The 20,933-nt window shown below is 42.8% G+C and overlaps 1 protein-coding gene across 1 annotated transcript; it reads left to right on the top strand.

Moving 5' to 3' along the window:
* Nucleotides 1–182: 182 nt before the first annotated feature.
* Nucleotides 183–16,560, top strand: FUNDC2 (FUN14 domain containing 2). Its single transcript, XM_059385475.1, has 5 exons — nucleotides 183–397; nucleotides 3,714–3,864; nucleotides 10,589–10,664; nucleotides 14,007–14,138; nucleotides 16,398–16,560. The coding sequence occupies exons 1-5, from the start codon at nucleotides 265–267 to the stop codon at nucleotides 16,473–16,475; spliced, it is 570 nt and encodes a 189-aa protein (XP_059241458.1). The 5' UTR covers nucleotides 183–264; the 3' UTR covers nucleotides 16,476–16,560.
* Nucleotides 16,561–20,933: the final 4,373 nt, after the last annotated feature.

Raw genomic sequence — 20,933 nt, 5'->3', positions numbered from 1 at the left:
CATAAATACGTGCTCAACGTCGACACTAGTCAGCTTTACTTTTAATAAAGTAACGGGTAAAATAGGCTTTAGTAGGGACGGCGAGGCGACGGCCCGGTCTCAAGAAACAGCCCTGCAAGCGCCTCCCTCGGAGCCGGCTCTCGCGCACGCGCGTCTCGGCGCAGCCGCTGGGCGGGGCCGCGGAGCCTTGTGACGCAGCCCTGCACGGGGGTGGGAAGTGCCCGTCAGACGGCCGGCCCGCCCCCTTCCGCCGCCGCCGTGGGAATGGAAACATCTGCCCCACGTGCCGGAAGCCAGCTTGCGGCGATGACGGCGCGCCACTCCGCGCCCTACCGCGCCGAAACCCTGCGGGTGTCATCGCGAGACGAGCTCGCCGAAATGGCCGCGTCCAGTCAAGGTAGGGGCGGGCGCGCGTCGCGCCGGCGCTACGGGGAGCCGCCTTTCTGGGCTCCGGAAGGGGAAGGGCTGCGTGCTCGCGGGTCTCGGCGGAGCGCCCCCGGGAGTTCTGGCAGCGCGCGGACCGGGAGGGCGTCCCGGGCTCGCCCCTGACCCTGCTGCTCCAAGGGTCCGGCCAAGGTCAGGCGCCAGGCTGGGACCGAACTGCCCCGGGGTGTGGTCGAGTTGGGCTCAGTGAGCCTTCCGGCGCCGCCCGGGAGACGTCCTGTCCTCTTTCTCGGAAGCGCCGCGCCACTTTCAGCCTGCGGCGACGGCTTTGTCCCTTTGCCGGTCGGTTCACACACTTGGCAAACCTCTTTCTGTGTGCAAAGGAACCTCCTGTTGCGCTATTGATGGTTTTGAAAGAGTAGTGCACGTGGGGTGTACTTGGAAATCTTTTTTTTTTTTTATTTAGTCCGTGTACTCAAAGAACATTCTCTATAATAAAATACACGGAGGAGCATCGCTTTAAGTCACGCTTCTTTCCCTACTAATTAATTACCTTGCTTCACGTCATACTCATTTCGGTACTGGATCACAAGATCCCATGCGAAACACGGCCATATTCGAAAACCCAATTATATAAACCTAAAATTACATAAATTATATTGAAAACAAAGTCAGTGAAGATACTCAGAATTCATGACTTTTTAATTATCTGCTATGCTATGCTCTTAACTATACTCTTGACGTTATTTACATATATGCTGTGTGATGGAAATAACAGTATAACATGCTCCTCTGCACATCTCTTTCCAACCCTGCGTTCAGTTATGTCACAGTTCCATGATGTCACACTCACGGAGACTGAGTATCTCGTGGAAATTGATACACCCTAGAGATCACATCCAGCCAGTTGTTAAACATTGACCAGAACCCTACCGAATTTATATGACCAAAGGGTGGAAATACACAATGTAATTCTTTTCCTTGACCCGTAAACAAGGCTAAATGACTTTTGTCTACATACTGTTTAAGAGTATTCGTTGAATAACTGAGTGAAGCTACAGGAACTAAACGTCTCTGATTTGATCCCCCTTTTCACTGGAGCCTCCAAAATTATGTTAAAAGAAAACTTAGGAGCACCCAGATGACGCTGTAGGTTGAGTCAGACTCTTGTTTCAGCTCAGTCCCAGGACAATGAGATCATGACCCGAGCCAAAGGCAAAGGCTTAACCCACTGAACCACCCAGGTGCCCCCCACTTTTTTCATTCTTGTTTTCAGTGATATTGTTTAACACAGGGAGAGAATTTCTTCAACATAGCAGTAATGTTTTACTGTTCTTTTGTACTGGTGTCTAATGTTACATTAGAAAAATAATTTTTGTGTAACTGTTTGTAAACCCATGTAATACCTACCTCTTCAAACATCCATATTTTGGTTCTGTTAAATTGGGATCTATGATCCATGTTGAATTATATTTTGTATATGATGTAAGGTACTGATTACATTTTTTTTAGTACAGATACCTAGTACTTCTAACACAATTTGTTAAAACACTCTTTTCCCTGTTAAATTGCCTTGGTGACATGTTCTTGAAAATCGAATGGGTATGTGTACATCTGCTTGTGGACTCTGTGTTCTCTTCCATTCATATTTGTGTGTTGGTTCCACACTGTCAAATATGATAGCTTTATAAGTCTTGACCTTAGGTAGCTGTATTCCACTGTAGCTTTGTGAGAAGTCTTGAAATTCCTTGAAAGTTGATTCCCTTATTTGAGAGAGAGAGAGAGCATGTGAGCAGGTGGGGAGGAGGGAAAGATGGGGAAAGAATCCCAAGCTGGCTCCTCTCTTGACTTGAGCTGAAACCAAGAGGAGAAGCTTAACTGAATGGGCCACCCAGGTGCCCCAAACTGTTCTTTTCCCCCCAAAACAGTTTTGACCACTTGTGGCACGTTGTATTTTCCTAAATGATTCCAACAGTATCTTTCATTCCACCTGATCTTAGTGTGACTTTGACACTCCTCCCACTCAGTGATGTGATCTACATATTCCCTCTTGAATCTGTGTGGGAGTTTGTGACTGCTTCTACAGAAAGTGGTGGAAGTAATACTGCTTGGCTTCTGGAGCCAGGTCTTAAATAGTTAACAGCTTCTGCTTAGCCTTCAAGCTGCCTCCCTGCTCTCTCACTGTCTCCCTTGGAGTGTACCCTTGAGCCCAGGCACCATGCTGTAAGGAAGTCCAGATGAACCCACATAGAGAGGCAGCCTGTGTGTGTGAGTGTGAGAGATAATTCCAGACCTTCTGACTGTAAGTCTTCCAGCTGACTCCTCAGACATCACAGAATAGGAATGGACTGTAATGCCCTATCCTGTCTGAATCCTGACCTGCAGAATCTAAGAGCATAATACATTATTGTTTAGCTCCATGAAGTTTTGGGGTAATTTGGCACAGGACCTAGAACACTACTCCAGGTGAGTGCTTCCATCTCCATGTAGATTTTAGAACCAGCTTGTCCTCTTCTAGGTAAAAATGTACTCTTTGACTGGGATGGCATGGAGTCTGTAGATGGAGAGGGAGAGAGGGAGCATCGTAACAGTATGGCCTTTTGCAAAACAAAGGAATGCGTCAGTTTCAGTTTCCGTCATCTTCACTTGCTCTCTGCAGTGTCTTGTTCTTTACAGTGTAGAGGTCTTGTGTCTCGTTCATTAAATTTATCCCTGCATTATATAACCACAGAAAACGGAATTAGACAAATCACTTAACCTCTGAGCTTCTGTTTCTTAATTATAAAGCAGGGTAATAAATACTAACTTGGTTTGTACCTACTGTGTTCTGTGGATTTAATTAGGTATATATGTTTATTGTTTAGCACATTGCTTAGTGAATAGTAACAGCTCAATTGAACATTACCTTTTATTTTTATTATCAATGGAGATCCATATAGTGGTAAAAATTTGTGAATTTGTGGGCTAAATAGTGTTGTATTCTTGAAAAGGAGAGGCAAGTGAAGAAAATCCGTTTTATTTAGGATAATTATTATTACTATCAGGTTTTGTACAGCCATTGGTTGTTTTTAAATTTGACAGGAAAAACTAGGCTACTAATTCTAAATTGTTTAGTCATTTTTTCCTCTAAGACAGATCATTATTTGTTGATTTTAGTCTGATTTTCAAGTCACTAGCTACAATTTCAGAGTTAATTTGCCATGTAAAATAGAATATTTGCAGGTTTTTACTACAATACCCACTTCCTTAAAAATCTCTTAAATCTAGTTGAGAATTGTGATTTATTGTAAAAGTAAATATTTTCTTATTCAGTATCTTAATTCTTGTAGGAAACTTTGAGGGAAATTTTGAGTCACTGGACCTTGCAGAATTTGCTAAAAAGCAGCCATGGTGGCGCAAGCTGTTTGGGCAGGAGTCTGGGCCCTCGGCTGAAAAATACAGCGTGGCAACCCAGCTGCTAATTGGAGGCGTTACTGGATGGTAAGTGATGAGAACGATGTCCATTGTCTTTTTTGCATGATTTAGCTTTGCAGTTACACGAACCTTCTCCTTAACTAATGAAAGCACATTGACTTTTGTGACATTGATCACTTAGTGTGTAGCATTCATGTAAACATAGTAGTTAATACATGCCAGGCACTGTTTTGAGTACTTAAATATTTCATTTAAGTGAAAATGAGGACAGACAATGCAGTACCAATTTCAGAGTTTTTGAAATTTCAGAGTTGTTGCATTGTCTGTCCTCATTTTTCTTCCAGTTTTATTGAGAAGTATTTTTAAGGTTTGATTTACATCTGCTGTGAAATGATTACCACAACAGGGTTAGTGAACATTCATCATCTCATACACATATAATAAAAAGAGAAGAAAAAATTTTCTTCCTGAGATGAAAACTCTCAGAATCTACTCTCTTAACTGTTTCTTGTACACCATACAGCAGCGGTAGCTATAGTCCTCATGTTGTACATTACCTCCCTAATACTTCCTTCTAAGTGGGAGTTTGTAACTTTTGACCACCTTCATCTAATTCCCTCTCCCCCAGCCCCCCGACTCTGGTAACCACAGATTTGATCACTTTTCCTATGAGTTTTGTGTGTTTTTGTTTGAGATTGCATATATAACGGGGATCATACAGTATTTGTCTGCCATTGTCTGACTTTTCACTCAGTATAATGTCCTCAGGGTCAGTCCGTGTTATCACAAATGGTAGGATTTCGTTTTTGGATGGCGGCATAATACGCCGTGGTGTATGTGGGGCATGTGTGTATGACACGTTTATCCGTTCATCCACTGATGTATCTCAGGTTGTTTCCATGACTTGGCTATTGTAAACAGTGCTGCCGTGAATGGGGGGTGGCAGATATCTTTTTGAGTCGGGTTAGAGTTCTTTCCTTTAGATAAATTTCCCGAAGTGGAATTGCTGGATCCTGTGATAGTTCTATTTTTAGTTTTTTAAAAGATTTTATTAATTTGTCAGAGAGAGAGAGAGGGGAATGGCAGAGGGAAAGGAAGCTGAGCAGGGAGCCCGATGTACAGTTGGATCCCAGTGAAGGACCCCAGGTCAGAACTATAGTATAGCCTATAAGTTTTAACATTCTTTTTATAACCAGCTCATGCTAACTAAGAAACTGTGGCTAGCTGACCATAGATAAGGGAGTCAGCAAGCAGCATAACAGGATAACGAATAGCAAAAATCTGTGTTTACCCCAGCTGTTTCTGGCTTCTGTATAATAATGCTTCTAATGCTTTGCTAAGAAATGAAAAATTGCTTAAACCCTCGTTCGCTGTGTAATCAAATAAATTATACCCTTCCCCTGTTAAGAATTTCCCCTACTACTAAATAAAATTGATAAGGGTTGTCTCCCGTACCAAGGCCGGAGACATACGGTTCAGCACGTACGCTAGCTGGAGACGAGCGGTTCAGCACGTATACAGATAAAGGTTAGAAACGTGCAATTCAACACGTACCCTCTACTGTACACTACCTGAACGGTGACTGGCCAGAATGTATGGTTGGTTTTAAAGGATTGGCTACCTATGTGTAGGCCTTACTGTAATGCTTTGAAATTACTGGCTAGAAAAGTGAGGGCTCTGATGTAATGGACTGTAAAATTCTATATTAAGGGACTCCCGAAACAGATCGGGGCTCTCAGACACTGACCCATCCCTCGCGGATTTCGTGGTCAAGTGTCCCTGGGAGTCCGAGCATACCCGAATAAAATCCTCTTGCTTATTGCATCCAGTGGTCTGTGAGTGCGTCCTTGGGTGCGGGTCCTCTAGGGTCTTTCACCAGGACCCCGGGATCGCGACCTGAGCCAATGGCAGATGCTTCACTGACTGAGCCACACGGGCACCCTATTTTTGATTTTTTGAGAATCGTCCATATTGTTTTTCACAATGGCTGTACCAATTTACAGTTCCACTAACAGTATACAAAAATTCACTTTTCTCTACACCAAGAAGTAGAGAACACAAACATACACAAATATTTTAGTATTTATATAGATACTTCATTTCCTTCTCACACCAACTCTGACATTGGTATTGTAATTCTGCTCATTTTATAGGAACTAAGGCTTAAAAGGCCCAGGGCCATATAGATAGAAAGCGGTATAATTAGGAGCCAGCCAATAACTTCCTCAGTTGTGACACAGCTTATGGCTTCATTTGTAACAAATTCAAGGCATATATAAGGCATCAATCTCATCTCTACTTTTTACATTTGAAAACGTTCTTGTAGGGGCGCCTGGGTGGCTCAGTGGGTTAAAGCCTCTGCCTTCGGCTCAGGTCATGATCTCAGGGTCCTGGGATCGAGCCCCGCATTGGGCTATCTGCTCGGCGGGGAGCCTGCTTCTTCCCTCTCTCTCTCTCTCTCTCTCTGCCTGCCTCTCTGTCTACTTGTGATCTCTCTCTATCAAATAAATAAATAAAATATTTAAAAAAAAGAAAACGTTATTGTACAAGATAATGTAAGTACAGAATAGTACCTATAATATGTGTACACTTTAATGAATACATATAGAGCAGACACCTATGTAACCACCACACAGGTAAAAAAATGTAACTAGCACTCCAAAAACTCTAGAGATAAATGCTGTACTGATAATTATGTAGTTTTTTCTTTGTAGTTTAACACCAATTCTATCAGTAACTAATATACTGTAGTTAACCTGCTTTTGAACTTTAAGTAAATGCAATTTTGCTCAATTTGTTTTGTGTGTAGTTATAGTTTCTTTGTTTTCATTTGTATATAGAATTTCATTGCATGTTATACCATACTATTTTTATCCAGGTGATGACTGACATTTGAGTTGATTCCATTTTTGGCTAATTTTTTAATAGATTTTATTTATTTATCTGACAGTGAGTTAGAGATTCTAGCACAGCAGGGGGAGCAGCAGAGGGAGAGAAGAAGCGGTCTTGCCCCGAGCAGGGAGCCCGATGTGGGGCTCCATCCCAGGACCCTGAGATCATGACCTGAGCTGAGGGTAGATGCTTAATGACTGAGCCACCCAGGTGTCCCCAGTTTTGGGCTAATTTAAACAATGCTGATAGGAACTCTGTACAGTTAATTTCCTGGTGTGTATATATGCACATTTTTGTATGGTCTGTACCTAGGAGTTGAATTGCTAGGTTATGGGACATAAGTATCTGGCTTTGCTGGGTAAGTCAAACTGCTTTCCAAAAGTAGTATTAACAGTTTACCCTCCCAGCAACAAGGATTGAGTGTTACTGATGTTCTCCATTCGTGTGAGCACTTGATTTTGCCAGACTTAAATTTTTACTGGTCTGATAGTTGTATCTCACATTTTTTCATTTATACTTTGCTAAGTAGTGGTGACATTGACTAACTTCTATGTATTGTTCTTGACCATTTTGGATCTCTTCTTTCTTTGATAAAGTCTCATTTTTAATCTTTTGTAATTTTTCTGTTAAGTTGTCATTCTTTTTCTTACAGAGTTACAACAGTTCTTTATATATTCTGAATAGGTGTCCTTTGTTGGTTGTATGTTTTACAGGGATTTTTACTCATTCTGCATTCTGTGATTGTCTTTTCATTTGCCTTTTGGTATCTTTTGATGCACTGATCTTATTTTTAATATGGTCAGTTTTACTGATCTTTACCTTAATGGTTAGTAATTTTTGTGTCCTGTTGAAGTAATCTTTGCCTACCCCATATGCTCGAACTTTATTTCTTTACCTTTCACATTTACATTTATAGATCCACCTGGAATTGTTTTTTGTGTTTGGTTTGTGGTAGATTCCTCTTTCTTTTTTTTCATGTGGAATACCCAGTTGTCCCAAGTCAGTTATCCTTCTTCCATTACTCTGCCACACTCTCTCTGTGTGTAACTGCCATTTTGATTCCCAGGAACTTTTTGGCTATTTTTTATTTTTTTAAACAGTTTAGTAAATAAATTGCCAAATCAGAAGTATAAACAAGTATACAATTGTTTAAAAGTACAATTTAACTTACTTTTTAACTTACTTTCTTTAACTGTTTAAAAGTACAATTTAAACAAGTTTACAGTTTGAGGGGCGCCTGCGTGGTTCAGCTGGGGAAGTGTCTGCCTTTGGCTCAGGTCATGATCCCAGGGTTCTGGGATAGAGCCCCCAATCTGGCTCCCTTCTCCCTCCCCCCTACCCCTCCCCCTGCTTGTACTCTCTCTCTCTCTGTCAAATAAATAAATAACATCTTATAAAGTATACAGTTTGATGGATTTATATGATTTATACATACGTATAAATCATAGCCACAGTCAAGGTAATGAACACATCCATCACTCTAGAAGTTTCTTTGTACCTCTGCCTAATCGCTTTCATGCCCCACTAACCTCTGATCTGCATTCTATCACTGTAGACTACTTTGCATCTTCTAAGAATTATATATAAATGGAATTATACAGTATGTGTTCTTTTTTTGTCTGGCTGCTTTCTTCTGGTTAGCGTACTAATTTTGAGGTTCATCAATGCTGTTTCTTTTAAATCAGTAGTTCAGTCCTTTTCCTTGGTAAGTAGTAGTCTGTTGTGAGGAAGAACCATTTTGTTTATCCTTTACCTTTGGTGGATATTGGTTTGTTTCCACTTCGGGGCCAAAACTGCTATGAACATTTGTGTGCGAGTCTGCATGAACATACGCTTTTCTTTCTTTTGGGTCAGTACCTAGGAATAGCATGGCTGGGGGTTGTAAGTGGAATGCCTTAACTTCTTAGGAACCTGGCATACACTTTTGTGAAATGCCCGTACTGTCTTATACCTCTGCCAGCAACGTAGGACAGTTCCGGTCTTTCCGTCTCTTCACTAGCTCTTGGGCATTATGCCTTTTTGATTACAACCATCAAGTGGTATCTCACTGTAGTTTTAAGTTGTATTTCCCTAATGATTAATGATATTAGCATCTTTTCATGGCCTTGTTTTTGCCATCCATCTATCTTTTATATCAGATATGTGCTTTGCAAATATATTCTTCTACTTTTTAGCTTTTTATTCTCCTAACAGTAAAGAACGGAAGTTCTGAACTTTGAAATGTAACTTATCAACTTTTTTTTTTGTAGCTCTAGCTTTCTTTTTTTTTAAATTTATTTGACAGAGAAAGAGACATCACAGGTAGGCAGAGAGGCAGGCAGAGAGGGAGGGGGAAGCAGGCTCCCCACAGAGTGGAGATCCCCATGCGGGGCTCGATCCCAGACTCTGAGATCAGGACCTGAGCCAAAGGCAGAGGCTTAACCCACTGAGCCACCCAGGCGCCCCTGTAGCTCTAGCTTTTGATGTCATGTCTGAGAATATTTTCCTAATCTAGGATCACTAAGACTTTCTTCTGTATGTTCTTCTAGACAATAAATAGGTTTAGATTTTTCATTAGGTCCATGATTGATTTTGTTTTACTTTTTGAATATGTTTCAAGGTAGGAATCTAAGTTCTTTATTTGCATATGGTACCTAATTGTTTTGATGAAAAGACTATACTTCTCTATATATTGCTTTTGTACTTTTGTCAAAAATCAATTGACTAGATGTCTGTTTCTGAACTCTTTTTTTTTTTAAGATTTTGTTTTTAGGTAATTATCCCCGATGTGGGGCTCAAACCCATGAGTTCTGACTGAGCCAGCCAGGTGCCTCTGTTTCTGAACTCTTTGTTGTTGTTGTTTTTAAAGTATTTTTAGTTTCGGTTTTAGTTTTTAAGTAGGCTCCATACCCAGTGTGGAGCCCAGTTGTGGGGCTTAAACCCACAACCATGAGATCGAGACCTGAGCTGAGATCAAGAGTTAGATGCTTAACGGACTGAGACACCCTGGCGCCCCCTGGACTCTTTGTTAAGTGGTTTTGTCAATCTTTGTGCTAGTATCACACTGTATTTATCACTGTAACTTTATAAGTCATGAAATCAGGTAAATCTTACAACTTTGTACTTTTTTTAAGTTGGTAGGACACTTCTGGGTACACAGCATTTTCATATGAATTTTAGAATAAGCTTGCTTCCAGTTTCTGCGAAAAATCTGATGAGATTTTGACTGGGATTGCATTGATCCATAAACTGTGTTTAGGTTTCTTTCAGTTTCTCTCAGCAATGCTTTGTAGGTCTTGCACATCTTATTTTTTGATATTATTATAAATGGTATTTTTAAATTTCAACTTCTGACTGTTCATTGCTTGTATATAGAAACGCAGTTGGGTTTTGTAAATGGCTCTCGCCAAAGTCACTTACTCATATGCAGAGCTTGGGGGTCCCCTCAGGTTTGTTAATTTCCTGGGAGGATATTTGCCTTCATGGTTTCCCCCTAGAATTCCTTCTCCACAGTGTAGCCAGAGTCATCTTTTAAAGTGCAACCCAGGGGCGCCTGGGTGGCCGAGTTGATTCACTGTCTGCCTTCAGCTCAGGTCATGATCCCGGAGTCCCAGGATCCCTGCTGGGCAGGGAGTCTGCTTCTTCATCTGCCCCTCCACCTGCCAGTGCTCTCTCTCAGATAAATAAATACATAAATGTTTAGATTTGCTCAAGACCACAAAATTAGTAAGTGGTAGGTAGGTAAGATTTGAATCAGGGTCTTGGTGAACTCAGAGCCTCTGCTCTCTGCTGATACAGCCTAAGAGTGGGAAGGAGCTGGGTCATCCCAAGGTAAGTAGATATGAACATTGTTAGACGTGCATGTATGTGTGCACTCAACAGCCTGTCCACTTGTCTGACGTTGCTTTGGTTTTTGTAGGTGCACGGGTTTCATATTCCAGAAGGTTGGAAAGTTGGCTGCAACAGCCGTGGGAGGTGGATTTTTTCTCCTTCAGGTCTGTATGTGAAATGTCCCCAGATGTTTGGAAATCCCCCTTGCCCATGAGGAATGCGGTATGAGGAGCTGTCACGTAGTCTTGGGTATATTATTCTAGAATAGCCCTTGCACTTATTTTCAGCATACTATTTGAAATGCTAGTGACCATTTGAATCAAATTTCACCAGTTAGTAGTCACATTTTGCTTTGGAATCTGTGACATGGGGACATAGGATATATTCCATATCATAGCTCCCTTGTAGGGTTTTTAAGACCACTTGAAATATTAAAGAAATGTGATTTCAGAAATATGAAGTGTTATGCAGGGCCCTGTGGTAGGGTTTATTTTACACAGGGAACACTGATTCCAGAGCAGTCAGATGAGCCAGAGTTAATTTCAGAACTATGAGGTATTGGTTTGCAAACTTGACTCCATGTTGGAATTACCTAAGGAGTTTTAAAAAGCGCTTATGCTTGAGGCCTGCCTCCTGCCCTCTCCCCACCTGATTTCATAGGTGGAAGGTCTGCTCACACATCTAAGTGTTTTTTTTTAAAGGTTTTATTTATTTATTTGACAGACAGAGAGCACAAGCAGAGGGAATGGCAGGCAGAGGGAGAAGCAGGCTCCCGCCGAGCAGACAGCCCGATGCGGGACTCGATCCCAGGACACAGGGATCGTGACCTGAGCTGAAGGCAGACGCTTCACTGACTGAGCCCCCCCAGGCGCCCTCACATCTAAGTATTTTTAAGAGTCCTGAGGTGATTCTCATGTGGAGCAGAGTCAGAACCACTGCTCTGTAGGAGCCATAACTTGTTGAATTGTGCCCCAGTCTCTGAATTCATAGCCCTTCGTGTCCTGCAGTCGACGGCCCTCATTTTAGCAGGGTAAGTGCTACCTTTGAACCGCAGGAGGAGTGAGTTTCCCACTTGGGTCAGGCGAAAGTTCAGTGTGTGGGAGGAGAAGGCTGGTGACTGGCGGGCCCGGCTGGTGGCCGGGTTAGGGCATGGTGTTGCCACACAGCAGATTCCCTCAAATACGAAGCTCGACATAACCACCATTTTATTATCTCTCACAGTTTCTGTGGGTCAGTAATTTGGAGAGGGTCAGGTGGGTGCCTGTGGCCGCGGGTCTCGTGGCTACAGGTAGGAGGTGGCTGGAGCTAGATAGGCGGAGCGGGCCGGGACAGGTCTGGGCCTCTCGCTGCCTCTCTGGCAGGTCAGACTCCCTGCGTGGCAGCGGCCCTCCTCGCACCTTTTCCTGTCCTTCTAATTCGCCCTTCAGGGTTAACCCTTGGTTAAACCCTGTGGTTTCCCCTACACCCTGCTCTAGGCTTGACTTTGTAATTATCTTAGTGTTGCTTTGAAATCGCTTTTTAACTTTCATCTTAAACTTTTTTTACTTGAAGTATATTTGACGTACAATAGTAGTTTCAGGGTACAACATAGTGATTCATTATTTATATACATTACAAGATCTCTTAATCTCTGAATTTTGGGGGCCCTGACTGACAGAAGCAATTGCTACTGAAAGGATCACCAGGAAAGATTCTCCAAATGGGATTCTGGTATTGCATGAGTCAGGTAGTCAAGGAGTACAGGGCTTCCTCCTGGCTAGGGGAGGCGGGTGGCACCTGGGGAGTCCATGCTGTGCACTCAGCTGTTGGTCACCAGAGGGATGTGGTGGCCATAAAGTAAACGTGGGAAGAATTAATCTCTTTTATGATAATGAGTCATCTGTGAATATGTGCTTTCTCTCCATTTGCTTAGGTCTTTAATGTCTTCGCATAGGCTTTAAAATGTTTTTTCAGGGGCGCCTGGGTGGCTCAGTGGGTTAAGCCGCTGCCTTCGGCTCAGGTCATGATCTCAGGGTCCTGGGATCGAGTCCCGCATCGGGCTCTCTGCTCGGCAGGGAGCCTGCTTCCCTCTCTCTCTCTCTCTGCCTGCCTCTCCATCTACTTGTGATTTCTCTCTGTCAAATAAATAAATAAAATCTTTAAAAAAAAAAATGTTTTTTCATATACATCTTCTACACTGTGCCTTGATTTTTATCCCTAGATACCTCACACCTTCAGTTACACGTGGCCTTCCTTGGCCACACGCTCAGCCCCAGTCAGCTGGACTCATAGGCTTATTTGCTATTCACATAGCCTTTTTATGAATGAGACAGTTTTTTAACCCAGCATTTGTTCTAATGTTTTTTTTTTTTTTTAACATTTTACTTATTTATTTGGCAGTGAGAGAGCGAGCACAAGCAGAGGGAATGGCAGGCAGAGGGAGAAGCAGGCTCCCCATTAAGCAGGAGCACGATGTGGGGTTCAGTCCCAGGAGCCCGGGATTGTGACCTGAGCTGAAGGCAGATGCTTAGTGACTGAGCCACCCAGCGCCCCTGTTCTAATGCTTCTTGTTGGCAGCTGCCACCTGTCTAGCAATTCTGTCCAGATCCCTCTGTCCCTGAGCTGTCAGTTCACAGCCTCCGTCTTGGTCCTTTTCCTCCATTTTTAGCCCCACTAGACCTTGGAGGACCCTATGGAACATGCCTTTGGAGCCCCTGCTGAAGTGGCCCAGAATGACACCATGTCCCTGACGTCCCCCATGGATCTTGATCGTGGAGAGGAAGAGCAACAATGCCAGAGGAGACTAGAGAGGAGTTTCAGTTTTAGATATTTTGAGAAGTTCAGATAGATATGACTTCCCAAAACTTTGGTGGAGAGAAGTGACACGGATGGAAGATTGACTGACGGGCTGTAATGAGCCTCTAGTTCGTCCGGTAGCAGCATACTGCAGTCAGTTTTATCCTATTCACACATTCTCAGTGAAGGTGTTTTCACTGAGCTTTAGTGTTTGTGCCTGCTGTCTTCACTCAGGGAAGTAGGCGGATTCTATGCAGTATTTAGATGTGTTTCCCTCAGTACCACTGACATGAAGTTGCTCTGGAGGGACCTCTGTGGGGCTGCACACTAGATTTTCTGAGCTGATAGCGATTATGTTGGCTGAGGTCTGTAAGGTTTCTTCACCTTACATCTTGACTTTCAATTCTGATTTTCTTCTTACCATTTTATATTTTTAGGCTAACTTACAAGTTTGTAGAGAGGGAGAAGAGTATAAATAAGGGTACAAGGATTGCCAGGAGCAGTTGGAGGTCGGTCTGTTGATGTACATCAGGCATAGGCCCTTGCATGTTGGGTGGATACCGAGTAGATGTGGAGTGAATGTCATTGTCATGCAATGAATTAGATGCAGATGTCTCAAGAAACGTAGAGTCAGAAGGGTTTTTGGTAACGTACTTCAGTGACTCCATCGTAATGAACAGAAATAACAAGCCTGTGTTTCTTGTTCTTTGCCGTCATTATCGAAACGATAGCTTGCGAACCATACTGGGTACATCAAGGTTGACTGGCAGCGAGTAGAGAAGGACATGAAGAAAGCCAAGGAGCAGCTGAAGATCCGTAAGAGCAACCAGCTGTCCACGGAGGTCAGAAGCAAAGCGGAGGAGGTGAGGCTAACCCTTGGCGCGCGCTTAGAGCTGGTAGTTGACGTGCCAGTGACTTCTGTCAGGGAGTGCGAATGCGAAATGATCATTTATGTATGTGGTTTGGTCGTGCCTTGAATTCGTTTTGCAGCAAGTGGGACGCAGACGGTTTTGCATCACACTTTGTCTCCGTGCGTGCGCTCCTCTGAAATGTGTGCCCTGGGCGTGCTCACGTAACCAGCAGGAGCTTCGACCTTCAGAGGTCGGCAGCCTGTTCTTTGTGAAGGGCTGGGTGATAAATATTTCCAGCTTTGTAGACCCTGTGGTCTCTGACACAACTCCTGAGCTCCGGTGTTGCAGCGAAACTTCATTTAAAAAATAATGAATACTGTTTTTCTGAAAATAAATAAATTATTTCATAAAAATAAATAAATAAATAAATAAATAAATAAATAAATAAATAAATAAAAATAAAAATGGGCAGCATTTGGTGCAGAGGCAATGTCATTCACTCGCCTCTGCTCCAACACATGAAACCAGGTTAGGTTATACTGGCAGGCACTTGGGAGGGACAGGAGAAGTCCTTCTTTTTTAAAAGAATTTTGCTACTTTATTACCTTTGGAAATATGTTAAATGTGCCGAAGAAATAAGTGCTCTGAAGTGGGGAGAAATAAACTTGGTCAAGGTGTCAGGAAGGTTCTGGGTTCACAGAAAAAAGAGACGGAATAAGTGCAGAAGAGGGATTCAGGAGGAAATTGAAACAGGCCTTGAAATGTTGCCAAGTGATGGCAACAAAATAAAACAGGTTAAACCCACAAAGACCAAGAGAACAGGAGAAAAATACCAGAAGACCAGAAATGTCAGCAAGTTTCTAGAAGTTGGAAAACAGGTAGGTGAGTGGTAAATACTGGTCCACCTTGCCAGGTACGTAATGACAGTTGCTGTGTGGTGGTAGGTGGCAGGCCAATGCTGGTCCTTGGCCCAGATGGATGGTGGCATCTGTGGGCGCCCAGGAGTGCAGATAATCCTTCCCACTTCTCTCCCCCTGCCTCAAGCTCAGGGTTATAAAAGTGACAGTTTTTTCATTTTGCCAGAACGTGACTATTCACATAATAACAAAAGTAATACGTGATTGTTGAAAACTTCTTCAGTGACATGGGAAGTAATGTAATAAACTGTTGAGTCACAGAGGGAACTTGTTATAAACTATCCAGGTTTGGAATTAGTTCATTCCACAAATATTTGTATTCCTATTTGTGGCCTGGTACTGTCACCGGCTCCAGGGATAGTGGCTGGTTCCCCCCTTAGAGCCCATGTTGTTACTTGGGAAGCCAGGGAATGAGGGTCATAAATTCAGTGTTCAGCAGTCAAGTCATCAGTGACTTCAGTGACAACAGTTCTGGCCAAACTGTAGCAAGTTGAGGAATGAGTAGGAAGTAATACAGTAAAGATAATGAATGAAAAACAATCATTTTAGGAATTTGATTTTTTTCGTTCCCCCTATGAATGGTAGATGGCAAAAGACAGTACCTCAGGTAGGGAAATGTGGGGTCCAGTCAAGTCAAGTCAGAGAGCCAGTGAAAGGGACATAGGAAGTCATAGGTGTAGTGGGAGTGAGGATGCTCAGGGACTGGGCAGTTGAGTGGAGCAGGTCGGGGTATGAGTGGCTTAAATGGTTGGGACATGAAGTCACTGCACTTGAGTTCAAGAAATGATGAACTACATTTAAATACAGCTTTAATACAGCTTTTTTTCTTTCCCCATAATTTCCCCCATGAACTCTGTCCTTCCCTGTTCCTCAGTGAACTCTCGGGCAGATTTCTTAGCTCTCGAACAGACATAACTGAAGACAGATTCCGAGGAGTTGCCTTTGGCTTCTCCTTATCCCTCACATGGCCAGTCATGCGATCAAAGTCCTTGTATCATTTCACATTAACATCCCTGCTACCATTTTTTAAAATGTAGTTTAATTTTTTCAGTGTTCCAGAGCTCATTGTTTATGCACCACACCCAGTGCTCCATGCAATCCGTGCCCTCTGTAACACCCACCACCAGGCTCCCCCAGGCCCCCAACCCCCCTCCTCCCCAAAACCTTCAGTTTGTTTCTCAGAGCCCACAGTCTCTCATGGTTTGTCCCCCGCTCCGATTGCCCTGCTACCATCTTGACCTAGAGACCCAGTGGTGAAGGGATTGACATTGTTAAGATCGCATAGGTAATAGAGATCTGATTCCTAAGAATATCCCTAGCAAAATAACCCACTTTTGCTATCTTCTGTTCCTAGGTAGTGTCATTTGTGAAGAAGAACGTTCTAGTGACTGGGGGATTTTTTGGAGGCTTTCTGCTTGGCATGGCATCCTAAGGACGACAACTTCACTTCTGTTACTCCTGTTTTTTTCCAGCCAGCAGCCTCTTCACTCCATCATAGGACATCAAGTTTGTCCTACTTCTTCCATGACTTCCTCCCTGCTGTGGCATATCTGAATGGCTTCTGTAGGCATCTGTCGTTGCAAGTTGATACAGCCCTATTATGAACTTGATGGCAGCGGAAGAGACCATAGACATTAGCTCTTCTCCCCACTTGACTAATCTGTAGGTCAGCAGAAATGTTCCTTCCCCTTAGCCCATGTAAGATACTTAACAGACCATGGTATATGAGACGGCTCGCCTTGGAGGTTGGGTGGATCCTCAAAGGTTGTCCCAAACTTGATTTGGAAAAGAAATCACAAGCATAGAGATACCTTATGTGCTGCATGGAAAGGAACTGAATACATATGCCTTTAAGCATGAAAGACTTGGTATCTGGTGTCTACTTTCTTTTTAGTTGGTTTTAGATTACAGAAAGAGAGCTATTTATATACCTGCTATAATTATCCTGACAAAAATGGCAGTATAAGCACTACAATTGAAAAATCCAAATATGGAATGAACTTGTGCTAAAGGGATATATATATATATATATACTGAGCTAAAGGTATTGTGTTCAGTGGAAAACCAACTAACAGATACATCATCTGATGGTCAAATTTAGTGAATCATTTAGGGGCATTAAGATATTATCCGGGGATGTTTTCCACCATAAAGCACTCACAGCCATTTCCAAAGGGTTTTTTCATGGTAAAATAAGTGACTATAGTTAGGAAAGGGAAGAAGCTCTTGGATTTTTATTTCACAGAAAAGGTTTTAAGCTTTGAAAGGTAAAGTATTATTTACCTCTTGTTGAAACATTAGGGGTAGCCATAGCTCCTTTGTGCCAATTCTGTTTCTTTATCTAATTGGTATGAAATACCTCACATTTCAGCCAGAGTTTTAAAGAGGTGGCATTGCAGGCGTTCAGAACGGAGAAGAGTAGCAATGGCATGTGTGAAGTAAATTACTTCCATCATCACACGTCCTGCTGTCTCACAGTGGCCCCAACTCTTAGAATTATTCTTTAAAGTAAAAGTTTATAGACACACATAGATGTGTGTAGAATCTTAGCACAGTTTGTCTGCAACCTCAGCTGGAATGTCCGCTTGTGGAGGGGGCGGCTGTGTCTTCACCACTACAGCCATGGAGCCGAGCACTTACTAGGTATCCAGGGTTGATTGAGTAGCTGAATAATGACCTCATGATTATAAATGTATCCAGAAAAGGGACTGATCCAAAGAATTATTTGAGACTGTGAGTTCTGAGAATGAGAAAAACAATTAATTCTTACACTTGTAGGTGATCTCTGCAAAATGTATGTTTTTTAAGGCCTTCTTTTAATATGTTTGCCTTTTAACTTATCTTGGGAAAAATGGATTGAATTTGGAAATTGTAGCTACCAGTGGATGCGTGGAACTTTTTAGAATTCATCCATCTGCATTTTTCTCTCCTCATTTTAAGGCAACAGAAGCTATTTTGCTTACAATATGTATGAACCGTCCCCCAATCATAATGGTATGAGCCTCTGTATTGCATATTTTTGTGTAAGAACTTAAAAAAAGGTTTTCACTTTTTATTATGGAAACTTCCAAACATATCTAAGAGAAAAAGTACAGTGACTCTCATATATTGATCACCCACCTTCAATGATCATCAAATTGCTTTATCAGTTGTTTTGGAAACAATTATAAAATGTATCCTTTCATTATATTTTAGTGTGTATCTCTAAAAGGTAAGAACTGTTTCTAAAATCATAAATATAATATTATACTCTCATACCAAAAAATTGATAATAATTCCTTAATATCATCAAATATCTGGCCAGTTTTCAAAATTTCCTGTCTCTTAGAGTTTTGCATTTGGTTATTTGAATCAAAATCCATGTAAGGTTACCCACATTGCATTCAGATGATCTCTTACATCTCTTTTAATCTTTATGTTCTTTTTCTTCTTCTTTTTTTTGGCCTGCAGTATAGTTACTGAAGACACTGAGTTGTTTGTTCCTTTTAGTTTTCTACATTCTGCTTCTGATGCAGGGTCCCTGGGTTAGGTCCTAGACGGCAATCGAGGCTGTAGCTCTTCGATGACTTGACCCACGTCATTCACCCAGACCAATAGAATGGTGACTGTAAAACCTAACTCATGTATTTTAACTCATCTGTATTTTCCTGTGATTATTGGTGAGGACAGTAGGTCATTCTAACCTTTCATCAGCTTGTAATAGATAATACCAAAATAAAACCTGTAAGTTCCTTTGGAAGTTTCTTCCAAGCGTTCTGGGACCCTGAAGTGAAGGTCAGGGTTGCAGGTGGGCCTCATGCTGCTGCGATGAGAATGGTCCTGAGTTCTGTCCACCAAGTAGGGCCACTGCTGTGCCAGTGCGGCGTGCTCTGGTGTATGTGTTGGATTTCAGCAGGCGTTTAGGGAGCTTCCAAATTGAGGCCCTGTTGCCAGAACTTTGTTTGAGATGATGACGGGGAAGGTAAGATCTCTCCCAAAAGAACAACTAGCAGCGGACCCATCATACAAAACCAAGATACCAGGACCAGGCAGTTGCACACATGATGATATTTTTTTTAATTAGTGAGACACATACTTTTCTCCAGAACCCGGAGTCCAATAATGTGCTGGGCTTCTCTCTGAAGAAACTCGATTTTCTGTGAATGACAGAGGAAGCCAGCATGTTTGGGAGTTTGGTGCCCCCTGCTGGCAGGGATGTGGTAACACCATACTCGGGGCTTCTCTACCTGTAGTTTGGCCCAGATTAGGACAAACTGCTGTGAACGTGTCTCAGTCCTGCCCAGTCCCATCACGGCAGCAATAGTTCATCAAAGGGTGGCTCAGGGTCACAAGGGCACCGGGAGGGGCCGTGGTGGCCTAGCAGGGGACAGAAAGGGCACAGTGGGTTGCACGGGGGCAGGGTGGCAAAGGGGAGAAAAGCCTTGCAGGTGTTTCAGCCTCAGGTGTGGAAATGTGTCCGTCAGACAAGGTCACAGCAGTTTCTCTATAATGCTTGAGTTCCTTCTCCCCGAAGTTCGCCCTGGTGTCCAACGAGACGTGAGAGGGACCCAACTTTCAGTTTAGGCTGCTGCCTTCTCAGGCTCAAAAAAATAAGACTCTACTGTTGTCGGTCATCGTAAGGCTCTGTGTCCTCAGTGCTGAGCAGCGTCATTGTCATTAGTGTCACTGTCATTGTCATTTTCCTCCTGCTTCCCATCTGGCCCTCATGTTTGCTCCGACTTCTTAACACTCAGCCTGGGGACGTTCATCAAACAGCGGGAGTCCTGACTCCCCCCACCTGCCCTACCACTGGACCTGGGCAGTTACTGCCTCGTGGATGCTGGCAGAAGACAGGACAGGAATTAAGTTGGAGAACAGTATTCGAGAAGCAACGAACCTTACATAATTCTGGCTGACATACTCTGGTAGGGGATGCTTAAGCTATCAAAATGCAGTTACTGTATGGTTAACTATTGTAAGACTGTTGTCTCCATCCTTTTGTTTGTTAACTTGTCGGCCAAATGGGCATGACTAATGGTTGGGCTCTTATCTGAGACCTCTACTTTTCTATGGTTTCGGAAAATACGAGAAACCTCTGCTTGAAGAAATGGTGTAGAGATGGATTTGAAATTGCTGAATATCATTAATGTTTCGCGTTCATCTCAGTTTCTTCTCTGACGGAAACTCACTTAAGGCGAAACTAGACTGCTGCCCTCTCTGCTGCTTCTGCGAATTACCAGCTTGGTTTCCGTCTTGAAGTCTGGGTACGGGGCTTTCTTCATTGTTTATACAATGTTAGTGTGATCTCTCGGAGAATTGGGCACAAGATACGTATCTTATTCTGGACCTGATTACCCAGAAATCATGTTCTGTGATGTTTGGTTCTTCTCAAAGAATCATGAATTTTAAGAGCACTATTTTTCTGAAGAAAATTGACAGTGTTGCACTTTTTTCACATTTAAAAAAACCTGTGAAGTCAGCTTATTGACTCACCAAAAGTGTCTACCTTTCTGAATTTAAAATGGTAAGAATGCCATCAGGATTATTGGGAGCAGTGGAGTTTTACAAACTACTGATACGCTCTCCTCCTACAGACGGAGTTCACTGGACTGTGGCACCTTTGGGTGTTTCCACTGACCACCCAAGGTGGAGAGCCACTGAAGCAGAGTTGGAAGCTGTGCTAAAGTTGTTATAGTTCTGCTGTTAACAAGTGACCACTTGGGGCGCCTGGGTGGCTCAGTGGGTTAAAGCCTTTGCCTTCGGCTCAGGTCCTGATCCCAGGCCCTCTGCTCAGCGGGGAGCCTGCTTCCCCCTCTCTCTACCTGCCTCTCTGCCTACCTGTGATCTCTGTCAAATAAGTAAATAAAATCTTTAAAAAAAAAAAAAAACAAAAACAAGTGACCACTTAACA

Source organism: Mustela nigripes, chromosome X (genome assembly GCF_022355385.1).
Source record: "Mustela nigripes isolate SB6536 chromosome X, MUSNIG.SB6536, whole genome shotgun sequence".
NCBI classification, from domain to species: Eukaryota; Metazoa; Chordata; class Mammalia; order Carnivora; family Mustelidae; genus Mustela; species Mustela nigripes.
Note: the sequence above shows the minus strand (reverse complement) of the source record. Positions and strands in the feature narration are given on the sequence as shown.